Source organism: Gymnoscopelus microlampas (genome assembly GCF_963454915.1).
Source record: "Gymnoscopelus microlampas genome assembly, chromosome: 10".
Lineage (NCBI taxonomy): Eukaryota > Metazoa > Chordata > Actinopteri > Myctophiformes > Myctophidae > Gymnoscopelus > Gymnoscopelus microlampas.
Window position 1 is genome coordinate 13,619,302 of NC_139947.1, and position 13,014 is coordinate 13,632,315.

General features: G+C 41.7%; 1 protein-coding gene across 1 annotated transcript in view; it reads left to right on the forward strand.

Moving 5' to 3' along the window:
• The first annotated feature begins 3,152 nt into the window (after nucleotides 1–3,152).
• Nucleotides 3,153–13,014, forward strand: part of spo11 (SPO11 initiator of meiotic double stranded breaks) — a 14,395-nt gene continuing 4,533 nt past the window's right edge. Inside the window, exons 1-10 of the mRNA XM_084068703.1 lie at nucleotides 3,153–3,465; nucleotides 4,212–4,325; nucleotides 6,295–6,386; nucleotides 8,930–8,996; nucleotides 9,325–9,433; nucleotides 11,094–11,180; nucleotides 11,674–11,710; nucleotides 11,857–11,966; nucleotides 12,066–12,262; nucleotides 12,629–12,705. Of these exons, the coding sequence (XP_083924829.1) occupies nucleotides 3,362–3,465; nucleotides 4,212–4,325; nucleotides 6,295–6,386; nucleotides 8,930–8,996; nucleotides 9,325–9,433; nucleotides 11,094–11,180; nucleotides 11,674–11,710; nucleotides 11,857–11,966; nucleotides 12,066–12,262; nucleotides 12,629–12,705 (994 nt within the window). The 5' untranslated portion in view covers nucleotides 3,153–3,361. The remainder of the gene's footprint in view (nucleotides 3,466–4,211; nucleotides 4,326–6,294; nucleotides 6,387–8,929; nucleotides 8,997–9,324; nucleotides 9,434–11,093; nucleotides 11,181–11,673; nucleotides 11,711–11,856; nucleotides 11,967–12,065; nucleotides 12,263–12,628; nucleotides 12,706–13,014) is intronic.

Sequence of the window (13,014 nt, forward strand, 5' to 3'; positions counted from 1 at the left end):
TGGGTTGGATCTGATTCATGGCTCTCAGCGGTCCTGCCAGACCCCCAATCAGTTATGTTTGGGGCTGTTGACAGCCAGATAGCGTTTACTTAATGCCCAGCTGAGTAAGGCTTATCCACTGCAGGATGTTATCACTCACTTACCCTGTCACTCGTGTGTCATCGGCAGAAGGCAGGCCTGACTCTGTGCCTGCTCGATGGGCCGGGCCGTGCACTTTATCAGCGTCCATTACCGAGGTGTGAGAGCTTGATAAAAAATGGCCGGGCCAGGCTCCTCTGAGTTCCTCATTTAGATCCTTGTCTCTGCGGCGAGAGAGAGAGAGAGGCCTTGTTTTCGTCACTCCGTGAGGCTGTGCTCAGCTGTCAATCTCGGGCAGAGCCCTGGGTGATCAGTCACCGGCCTGCTGGCCCCGAGGAGCGGGCCGCCGCCACCGCCGGCAGGCCGGGGGTGGTGGGGCCTGGTGGCTATAGGGGGGCAGACTGGCCTGGGCTAAACGCTGATGAGAAACAGAGGAACAGGAGGGCCTGAGTTAGGAAGATATGTGTGTGTGCGTGAGTGCGTGTGTGTGTGTGTGTGTGCGTATATGCACGCACGTGTGTGTGTGTGTGTGTGTGTGTGTATGCGTGCGTGTGTGCGTGCGTGCGTGTGTGTTTTGTGGCTGGTGGATTGTTAAGGGGGTGGGTGGGGGGGGTGGGGGGGGGCGGCTCTGTTTTCTATTTGTGAGGATTAGGTTGACAGATCTGTATTTAGTTTCTTTGGGCCTCTAGCCACAGCTAATCCCCCTCACCTGCACCTCCACTCTCTTTCCTCTGACCCGGCAGCCTCCCCCCCAACCCGCTGACCCCTCCCACCACCAGCCTGTGTTTCCCCCCCCCTGCCCGGCTCAAACGCTCGTCCCGAGACCAGCACATGACTCGTTGCACTCTGTCTCCTCGGCTCAGAGCTTCACACTCCACAGAACTCTCTCCCAGCCCAAGGAAAACGGCAGGGGTCTCCTACGCCTTTCAGGGATGGAAGCAGTGGTGGAAGAAGTCAGCGTTGCCAGGTCCGCTTATTATAAGCGTCTTTGGGTCTGTTTTTCTGTAAAGTCGCTTGTAAATATTGGGGTTGGGCTTGTTTCTTAAGTGTAGTTGCTTATTGCTGTGTAATGTTGTTTAAACCAGTGGTTCTCAAACATTTTCATGTCATGGACCCCCAAAATGTATATGTATTTGTCTGCAGAACCCCATCTGAAAATATTTTATGCCAGGGCCCCCCATAAGATTTCTGTAAAATATTTCAAAACATATTCAATTTCTTTCACATTTTCTTCAAGATTTTCTTGAAAATAGCAGATCTACAAGCTAAAACGTGTCGCATGTGCTTGTAGATCTTGTAGATCTTGTAGATTGCCTATTTTCAAATAGCCGATGGTCTAAAGTGCTCGTGTAGCCTCGTCACTTCTTTTGGGCTTGTTTTCATAGACCTAGTTGCTTATTTCTCTCACAAAATGGCAACACTGGAAGACGTATGTACTCAGATTTTGGTCTTAAGTAAAAAGTAACAATACCACAGTTTCTTTCAAGTAAAATGTCCTGCATTCAAAATCTTACTTAAGCCAAAGTACAAAAGTATTAACATGATCAAAATATACAGAGCAAAAGGAAAAGTAGCGTACTCGTCATTATGCAGAATGCCCAAATCAAAATCATATAGGCTACCATATACAGTATCATGTTATATTGGACTGTAATTATATTGATCAATTTGATCATGAACCAATTAAGCCCTAAGCGTTTATACTGCAAGCTCACAAAGCGTCGACGGGTTGTGAGTTTGTAGATCTGCAATTTTATTAAATGTAGAAGATTTTAGATTAATCCGTTTCTGTGTTATTAATGATCTAATCTGCAAAGTAACTGGTAACTACAGCTGTCAAATAAATGTAATGGAGAAAAATGGAAACACTCGGGTAAATAAAAGTACCTCAAAGTACAGCACTTGATTAAATGTACTTAGTTATCCTCCACCACTGTCTTCCAGGGCCCCCGGGTTTTGTGGCCTACATCACAGATATTTTTTTCTTCTATTTTTTTCTGGTCAAGTAGCTAAAAGGTCATCCCACGTCACTGAGAGATAGCAATTACTTAACAATTAAGAGACATTACTAAGGAAGCAGCTTGTCAAAGCCACTCAGGAGACGGGGAGACCTTTGGCAAAGCTGCACATTAGGAGCTATTCGGGGTCAGGTCAGGGGCACGGGCCTCCTCTCTTTAGATCTTTGCTCCCACACGTTCCAAACAGGCCTTCAGCTCACTGCGCTCCGCAAACACACACAGCATGCCTGCCTGCCAGCACTTCTTAACAAGGTGGGGGACTCCCAGTGACGGCCAATGACCTAATATTTATGGGATCTAAACTGCTTTCTCTGTAGTGACATCATGATTCCAATAAGCAGTGGTGGAAAGTAACCGAGTACATTTACTCAAGTACTGTACTTAAGTACACTGAGGTACTTCTATTTAACTCCAGTTACGTGACTTTTGCTTCTACTTCACTACATCTCAGAGGCAAATAGTGTACTTTTTACTCCACTACAGTTATTTGAAAACTTTAGTTACTACCATAGTTTCTTTGTAGATTTGAATTATTATTACAAATCATACATTAACCACTTCAGCCCTATCTAAACTTTGTTGATTTGGAAATAGCATATCTATAAGCTACGAGGTTGTAGATCTGCTATTTTCATATAAATATAAATTAAATGTAGAAATTGTATACGTAATGATACCTTGTGAAACGGGACATTCTGCATAATAAGTGCAGAATGTCCCGTTAAGTAGTGTATGGGACCCATGGCCCACCTGCTATTACAAAATGCCAAATATAGCAAAAATAACATGCGCACACACGCGCACACACGCGCGCACACATGCGCACGCACACGCAAACGCACGCACGCACGCACGCACACGCGCGCACACACACACACACACACACACACACACACACACACACACACACACACACACTCCTACCAACTCTCTCTCTCTCTCTCTCTCTCTCTCTCTCTCTCTCTCTCTCTCCCTCCCTCTCTCTCTCTCTCTCTCTCTCTCTCTCTCGGACAAGTTGCACCATGCTCATCGTGTCACTGACGTCACAGTGGGGATTTTTGGACGAGACTGTGCTAACAGACCCCCACGCGCACGCACACGAGCACGCGCGCATCATCACTACAGTCGCGAGTGTGACAAATAAAAGCTTGAAAATAATATTTAAAAAAAAAAGTTTGATAAATGACAGGGAGGTTTCGCGGGCCTCAAACACAAACTAACTGCGTCACAAAGTCAAAGAGCCTTAATTCATTCATTTCATTAGAATGGAAGCTGCGTCACTGGAACAGTTTGCCGAAATTGACAAGCTACGAGTTGAATTGTTATCTAAAGAACCCACTACTGCCCATGTGGACGAGGAAACAGACAGGTGAGCTTATACACCAGCTAACTAACATAAACTAAAAGTTAAACTAAAGGACACATTGGTTGAAGCTAGCAGCTAAGCTAACTACTGACAGCAACTTAAGCTGAAAACACAAAGTTTACCTTAATCTGTACAAACTGCATTCTTGAACTATAATTAATTAACACAACTTATTTTAACCAATATGTGGTACAGTAGGCCTATGTAAATGAAATATTAACTAATACATCTGCTGTAGGTTCTCCCTTCTCTTCCATAATGTTCCATTGACACATTAAACTCAGGACCACAGGGGTAGGACACCTACAAATGAAGCAAGCAGTACTGCCTAAAGCTCATAAGTGCAATGTCTCCCCTGGTCAAACAGGGACTGCCTCTTGGATGAGGTAGTCCTCCTATATAATAGACCCACTCCTTTTTCCCCTATTAGACCATCTTTGCTGAAAATAGCAGATCTACAAGCACACAAAGTGTTGCTTCTATTTTGCAAGCAACCAATTTTGACTATTTGAAACATTTTAACAACTAAAATCTTGTATGGGGGAGTCTCCCTGGCACAATATATTTTAGATGGAGGTCTGCAGTAAAATATATTAATTTGGTGGTCCTTGTTTGAGAATCAAGTGGTGTGTATTAGCATACATTTCTCTTTTTCTGTCAGTTTTCAGTAAAGTTAGTAAAATGACCACACTACAGACTGCACTGCTTTCATGGGTTAAAATATTGTTGTATTGTCATTAACCACACAGGCAAGAGGTTCTAAGGCAGATTGAACAGGTCATCCAGGGAATGGTGACCAGTGTGTCTAAAGATGAAGCTCCGGTCCTGGTGGTGCCCAACAGGTCCAGTTGGGCCAATGTGAGGTAAAGTTCTGCTAAACTGACTCATTGTTGTCTGTCAGTTGTCTGTCAGTCACCCCACACTAAGCTGCAACTATCACTTATTTTCCTAGTGATAATTGTATCGATAAATAAAATAATCAAGACGCGTGTGTCGCACAAAAATTGCAAAAGTTGCAGATCTACAGGTCACAACATGTTGCATCTTGACCTGTTGTGAGCTTGTAAATCTAAGATCTTCTATTTTCACTTTTTTATTTTTGAACATTTTCACCAATAATGACATGCCCAAAATACTGATGCTAGATTTAAAGTGGCTACTGTTGCAGGCCTATGCTACTTGATTATTAGATTATTTTATTAAAATGGATTATTTTTAATTCACTGTTGTGCCCCTAGTATTAACGTCACAGTCTGTGTGTGGCAGCCAAGCTGTCTGACATTTGCAAGATAAACATGTGCATTCATGTTGTATAAAAAACATATCAACAATTGCCCACATAGAATTTAGTGGGAGGTCAGGCCACACAAGTTGTTCAAATTGCTGCATAATGCATTTATTTACAGAGGAAATCAGTGCTTCTTCACAGTCTTAATTTATCGTCGCTGTTGGGCAGAAACCTCTTATGTCCATATTTCAGAATGTAGTAATACTCCATCATACTAGAGTGTCGCTCAAAAGAAGTAAAAATAGCAGTTCTACAAGTTCACAATCACATCAGAAATCAAAAAGGAACGGTTTTGCAGTGGTGAAAAAAGTACTCACATTTCTTACTAAAAGTATCAATGCGGCAATGTAGAAATACTCTGTTTCAAGTAGAAGTCCGGAATTCAAAATTTACTTGAGTAAAAGTACAAAAGTATTGGTATCAAAATGTAATTACTGTAAAGTACCAAAAGTAGAAAGTACTCATTATGCAGAATGTCCCATTTCACAACTAAATTGTATGAAAATCAATTGAAAAGAGCATCGCGATGCATTGTGAGCTTGTAGATCGGCTATTTTCAAACGGCTGAAATGTATATACGGCCGAAATGGGTAATGTATGTTTTGTAATAATAATCAAAATCTACAAAGTAACTAGTAACTAAAGTTTTCAAATAATTGCAGTGGCGTAAAAGTACAATATGTTTCTCTGAGATGTATTGTAGTAGAAGTACTGAAAATTTAAAATACTGCAGTAAAGTAAAAGTACCTCAAAATTGTACTTAAGTGCAGTACTTGAGTAAACATACTTAGTTACTTTACACCACTGCGGTTTTGGACATACAAGGTTTCCACCCGACAGCAACGTTATACAAGCGTGCTTGAACTGAGAGCTAAACAAGTGATTTAAAAAAAAAAAAACTTCATCTTGATCGTTGACTCCCAGAGATCGACGTTGAAGTGACTTCCTGCCTTCTTAAAAGATGTCACTTTGATAAGGAATTGAAAAGCGCCGTTCTACACGTGCATACGTGTGTGTGTGTGTGTGTGTGTGTGTGTGTGTGTGTGTGTGTGTGTGTGTGTGTGTGTGTGTCCACACATGCATACCCACACCCAAAAAACACACCCAGCCACCCACACATACACAGGCACACACACCCAACCACACGCACAAATCTGGTGGTTTGCAGAGGTCTTTAATGTGCCTAGGCTGTGGAGACCTCATGCTCAGAACAAAGCATACTGTCGAGTCGACTTAAGATCAAACCTCGCTGCAGCTTAAAGCACATTCTAGCTTGGGCCCTTTCAAAAGTGAGAATCCCACAGATTGAGAGCCAAAGGTTTCCCGGAGGAAACGACATGGGGGGGGGGGCTCTCTCACAGGTAGCCCCCAGGGGTCTGGGGGATTTTTTCAAGGGTAGCAGGTGGGGGACTGAAAGTGTCAGGAGTGAATGTTCCATGTATGATCTGTGTGGAATTCTTTCATGACCCCCCCCCCCCCCATTATTTTCCACTTGAGTTGTAAATTGATTTATCTCTTTATTTTTTCATGATTTCCCTCTTGAGTTTTGACAGCGATGTTGGTCTTCTGATGGGTGCGGAGGGAAGCACTTGCTCCACAATTCGCTGCGACTCTCCCAGGTCTGCCACTAGATTTGGTGAGAAGAAAAACACTCACACACTTTGTTTAATACGTTTCCACATTTTGCAACCTTCCTGTGGTTCTCGAAGTTTTTATTTATTTCGAGGACCCCCATAACTCTGAGAGTGTACAAATGGAACCAAATGGACCCATTTGTATACTCTTAGAGTTACAGTCCTGTAAGAGTCCATTTGGAGCCCCCTCAAGGGACCCAACCCTGGACCCCACTGTGAGAACCACTGCTTTATAACAACCTACATTCAATTCATTTACAATTTAACAATTCAAATGACATTTATGTTATGTGGATTTTATTTTATTCCCTGCACATTATATGTGTGAACAATTCTCAGTTTGAGTTTAGGTGAATAGTTGCGAGAGTCAGAAATGGTTCAGAGAGTTTCAAAATATTTCACCTTATGGTTTTCTTGATAAGGAACAGAAAGAAATGTGGTTTATTGTTCTTGCAGTGCTCCTTTAGAACGTTCCTAATATAATGGGCTACCTATGACAGAGAAATAGCGTAGTAAATAGTCAGAAGAAACTATACATTGAACAAACCTTTGGTCTGGTATGTATGCCAGGTTTTACTTAACATTACTTTCAACCTTTTTCCAAAGCATGCAGCCATTTGATGCATGCTTTTGAATAATTACTGGATGTCACTATTTTCTAAATTTATAAAGATGATATACCCACTTTATCATGGATGTTTGAATTTGGTTAAACAAATACATTTTTCCAGGGACTAGTTTCAACTAGACTCTTGAGATCAATCTGCAATTTAAACGCATTGAGACAACAATAACATAATTTTGACAACCAATATGGGTGATAGGCACTGTGTTTGATTACCTTTTCTTGTTTTATTATGTTTTCAAATCAATAAAAGAACAGATCACATGTTGCCAGACATCATCCTACGTACAACTGAAAGTAATACAATTCCATTATACATAGGAGAATGACAATACCACTCATGGGAATATTGTGGACATAACAATAGAGAGTAATCCAAAAATTAAATCATGTTTTCATCTTCTCCTTGCAAACACATGTAATTTAAACAGTCATGTATTGCACATGCTCACACGTGCATACAAGATATGGGATCATGTCAAAAACAGCAATGAATAATGATCTGGAGAGTCAAAACATCCCTAGCCTATCCCCTATCACTCGTATGTATGTATAATCAATCCATTCCCCCCCCACTCTTTCTAATCTCAGACTAGAAGTGATCCTTTCCATGTAAAAAAATATCAGTGACTATTTGAAGCACATTTTCTGCAGACTTGGGCTTCGTCTGGAACCATTTCCATAATGAGCTTTATGCCTGCTGCAAAGCCTGCAATACCTATTTTCAAAAGGTATCTGTCACTTCATTTGGTACGAGCTTCCAGATCCAGAACTAAACAGGACCTTGGTATTTGTAAACTTAGAATCTGGTGTATTTTCTGCCAGACATCATTCCAGAAAGTTTGGATACCTGAAACAACCCCCAAAATACATGATAGTGGTTTGCTTCTCTTTCATCACAATTCCTCCAGCATGTTTGGGGTGTTCCCAACTGCTTTTGATAGTTTTGAAGTTTCTGAGAAAAATGAAAGCTGTCAAGTATTGGAAGTATTGGAAGACACACACACACACACACACACACACACACACACACACACACACACACACACACACACACACACACACACACACACACACACACACACACACAGTATTTATATGTATATATATGTGTATGTATGTTACAGTATGATTTAAAAAACAGTTATATTGAAAAAGGAGTGCTCGTTTTCTTCGAGGTTCACCTCCCGCGCTCTCCGCGGCGGGTGGCGCACCCCTTTATAAAGAAAAAAAAGACGTCTCGGAGGTACCGAGACTAGGGGGGACGATGATTTACGATTCTGTCCCTATCGGGACACAACTCGGACGGCGCTGAGTCGACTGAAGGTGAATTCGCAACACTCGGCACGGCGACTCGCTCGCCTGAGCTCGCTCGGCGGTGCCACCAGTGGCTCAAGTCACCTTCAGACGGCGCACCTACGTCGGTGAAACCGAGTGCACCTTTTTCAATCTGACTGGTTTTCCGATCATACTCTGACATATATATAATATATAATTACAAGGTCTGAAATAGCATTATTTTAGAAAAGGAGGTACTGTAATCCCTCTATACGTCCAATGTTTGAATCTCTGTTCCATTTTCCCTGGTTGAAATGCTGTATCATAGGCTACCCATGTCAGTCTTTTAGATTGTTTTTCTATTTTTAACTACTTGACAATAGTAAACCAGGTCTGTAGGGTAAATTATGTAATTGAATCCAATGTATCAATACTGGACTTATATATAGATTACCTACTCACTGTATCTCAAGCAAGTTTCAAGTCTTTGCAAGTAGCTTTTTGTATTGTACTGAAATAAATGGAATCCAGTTGCTTCCTTGAAAAGAAAAAGAAAAACACACAAGTATAGTCTGGATCATAAACATGCCAGACCACCGTCATGCTCCTTTAAAATTGATTTGTTTGTCTTTCAACTTGTAGCGCACGTTGTCAAGATTCTGTCCATCATCTACAAACTTGTCCAGAGCAACTCTTATGCAACAAAAAGGTGATCTATTTTCAAATCTGCACATTTAAAATGCCACTCAGTACAGCCAGATGAACCACTTTTAAACCTCTAGTTTGGCCATGTCATTATAGGTGAAAATATTTTTAAAAGTTCCAAAAATGTAGTTTTTGCAGCTTGTAGAACTTCTATTTTTGCTGTCCGACAGTAGGGCTTAAGTAGGGCTTAAGTGGTCAAGTGGTTAGGCCAAACCATATTGAATGAGCGGTTTGGTATTGACTTTATGTAGGTTTTATTTATAATTGAAGTATATTAAACAGTGCCGCATTTGCCAAAGTTGCCCTTGACAGGAACATTTCTGTTTCTACAGGGACATCTATTACAGTGACACAATGCTGTTTGTCTCTCAGAGAACTGTGGATTTAATCGTGGATGACATCTCCTGCATGCTCAGGGTTCCTCGAAGGAAACTCCATGTGGTTAGGCCTGTCACAATTATTACATAATTGCCTAATCGCATTTATTTTTTAATATTTAGTCATAATCGTTTCCATGTTGAAAATGTTTTATTTATTTTCAAACATTTTCAAAAATAGTGGAAATAGCAGTTCTACAAGCTCACGTTGTGAGCTTGTAGATCTCCTACAGATCCTCTCTTCACTTTGGAATCTGGTCGTCGCCTCTCGTTCATGGTTCCATCCAAATCATGGGGTGGGTCTTCACAATCAGATCAGATCTCCAAGATCTCAAGGTCGCTCAATCTCATCTCCATTAAACTGAAGCTTTTGGGGGGTTCGACGAACCCCCAAAAGCTTCAGAACCCGGTTTGTTGCGCCGGGAGCCACGGCAGATCCCTGAAGCTTCCCCACCTCGGCTTAAAGATAATGGATGGCCAGGTGATCCGTTGTGGATCATCTTCATTTTGTTTGTTCATCGCTTCGTTCATCGTTTCATTCTTTCTTATTTTCGTTAATACATTTTGTTAAACGCATATTGTTTGGTGGTTTGGTCCTTTATAGTGAAATAGGGCTTAAAGGGATAGTTCACCACCAAAATGACTTTTTTTCTATCGATTAGTCACCCCATGGAGACTTGAAGTCATGGATATTTTTTTGTTTTTGTCCCATTCCTAAGCCAATAATTTGATGACTGACAGCGGACGGAGACACAAAGAGTCTCCTTTGTGTCTGCTACCGGAACCGCTGCCTTTCGGTCCGCTGGTCATCAAATTATTGGCTTAGGAATGCATCAAAAACAAAAAAAATATCCATGAATTCAAGTCTCCATGAGGTGGCTAATCAATAGATAAAAAGATTTTTTTTAGGTGAACTATCCCTTTAACCACTTGAACCCTATACAGTATTTAGTTGACCGGGGTCCCCAAGGGCTCTGCACTAGGTCCGCTCTTATTTTCCCTCAACACCAAATCTGTTCGCCGAAAATAGCCGATCTACAAGCTCACAATGCGTCGTATTGCGGCGTGTTGTGAAATTGTAGATCTGCTATTTTTGCTTAATTTGAGCTTGTCCCAGAATATGGACGCTACAGTGGTTAAGTGATTAAAACCAGGAAAAACCAGCACCTTTTCCATTATGACAATTTTACAATATCCCAAAACCCAGACAATATCTAGTCTCATGTCACAATATCAAAATAATATGGACATATCGCCCCAGGCCCTAGGTGGTGGTGGGGAAGGTTACATGTGTGACTGTGTGTGAAAAGGGTTAATACTCACATGTGTATTAAACCCTGTAGCAAAACCTCTTTTGATATGCTTTGTTATGGTGAGTTCAAGTCCAACACATGCAACGTGTTAGTGAGTTTAGTGTTTTAAGAATTCTTTCTGCCTCATATCTCAGGGAAACACCTGTGGAACAATTCTCTTATGGTTCTCGTGATCAAACGGCAATTGAATTAAACTTGAGTCAAAGAGGCAGTGTCAAAAGTTTGTGTACATAATGTGTGCGTGCGTGTGTGTGTGCGTGCGTGCGTGCGTGCGTGCGTGCGTGCGTGCGTGCGTGCGTGCGTGCGTGCGTGCGTGCGTGCGTGCGTGCGTGTGTGCGTGTGTGTGTGTGTGTGTGTGTGTGTGTGTGTGTGTGTGTGTGTGTGTGTGTGACCATGTGTAACTATCACCAGTTGGCCACTTCCAAGGGATTAATCTCAGGCGATCTGTGTTACTTGGAGGAGGACGGTACCAAGGTTGACTGCCATTCCTGCTCCACTGTATGTTCCTAAATCAGTATGAGCTGAATGTAATATTAACCAAAATACGTTTGATACTGTCTGAGAATGTGTTATTAACCAAATACGTTTCACATGAGAATGTGTTATTAGCCAAATACATTTGACATGACAATGTGTTCATCTTACAATGTTAAGGGATGTCTGTCCAACAACACTCACTAAAGTTTTGCTTCCCAAAGCAACAGCACCACAATAGCAGACCAACAAGCTCACAACGAGTCTCACAACACGATGAGTTATACAGATTGTATAGATCTGCTACTTTCGGCCGGCGACAGCGTCGTACAACGAAGCATAAATTAAGAATGAGCCAGACATGTATTACTTAATGTGCTCCGTCTGTCTGGCCACAATCCACAGCAGACTACACCAATGTTTATTCATAATGTTTTTTTTTATTGTTGTTTCAAATAGATATGGAAGCATTTGATCCAAATGATTCATGCATTCATTCATGTCTTTTTGTTTTCAGGTCGTTCCAGTTTCATCACATGTTGCCGGAATCAGGAGTATCCTTTTATTATGTTTGCTCAGGACTTTTGTTTCTCTTACACAGAAATATAATATCTTAGCCATGATGGACTTTTTTTCAGTGTGTAGGGGGGAGGGGGGGGTGTACAGGGTTGTGCTTCAAGTACACCTTGACCCAGAACAGATATTGTATCATCAGCAAAGTTTGTGCTAATCGTGGAGAAGGACGCCACCTTCCAAAGATTGCTTGATGATGACTTCTGCTCCAAAATGGGTCCATGCATCATGATCACAGTGTGTCCATATTTTTATTTCATACTGTTGCTGTTTTTGAACTATTTGATGTGGCTGTTTTCATTCTTTATTTCACATTTGTGTCTGTGTGTGTGTCAGGGTAAAGGCGTTCCGGATGTAAACACCCGGCTGATGGTGCGAAAGCTTTGGGACAGGCTACACATCCCCTCATTCGCTCTGGTGGACGGCGATCCTCACGGTACACATGACGTTACACGTGGATTCAAGTTCTCTGTCGCCACGGCTGATTTCAGTCATTTAGATTCCATAGAGGCTGGCATGTCTTTGTTTAGCTGGTAAAGTCAAGCCCTACAGGAATAATGTATATTAAAGTCATTTGAAGATTAAAGAGTATTTGAATTGGTCAAACTAGCAATAGAATACAATGTTTCAAAGCATCTTCCATAAAAAGCAGAAACAGCAAGAACGTGGTTTAAGAACGCTAATACCAAAACATCATCATTTTATATAATTTCTCCTAATGTTTAGGAAATGAAGCGCTTGCGTGACGGGCTCCTTTCACGACTGTTTTGAGAAATCGCTGCTTGGCCGTGAGATATTTCATTGCTTTAGTCCGTGGAGACAACAGATGAAGCACCTGACCAGCGTGTCATGGCGGTGCGTCTGGCGATGGTTTCCGTCCATGTGATCTCTCCTCCCAGGCGTAATTGCTCCATCCCCTCCCAGACCAGTATCTCTCCCATCTGGTCCCATCTCACGGCAGGACCAGTGTTGCCAGGTGTTGCGAGAGAAATAAGCAACCAGGTCTATGAAAACAAGCCCAAAAGAAGCGACTAGGCTACATGAGCATCGGCTTTTTGAAAATAGCCGATCGTGGCGCGTTGTGAGCTTGTAGATCTGCTATTTCAAGAAAATCTTGGGAAAGAAATTGAATATTTTTTTAAACATTTTAACAACACAAATCTTGTATGGCATCAAATATTTTCAGATGGGGTTCTGCAGACAAATGCATATTAATTTGGGGGGTCCTTGACATGAAAGTATTTGAGAACCAATCCGCAACCAGTATTTACAAGCGACTTTACAG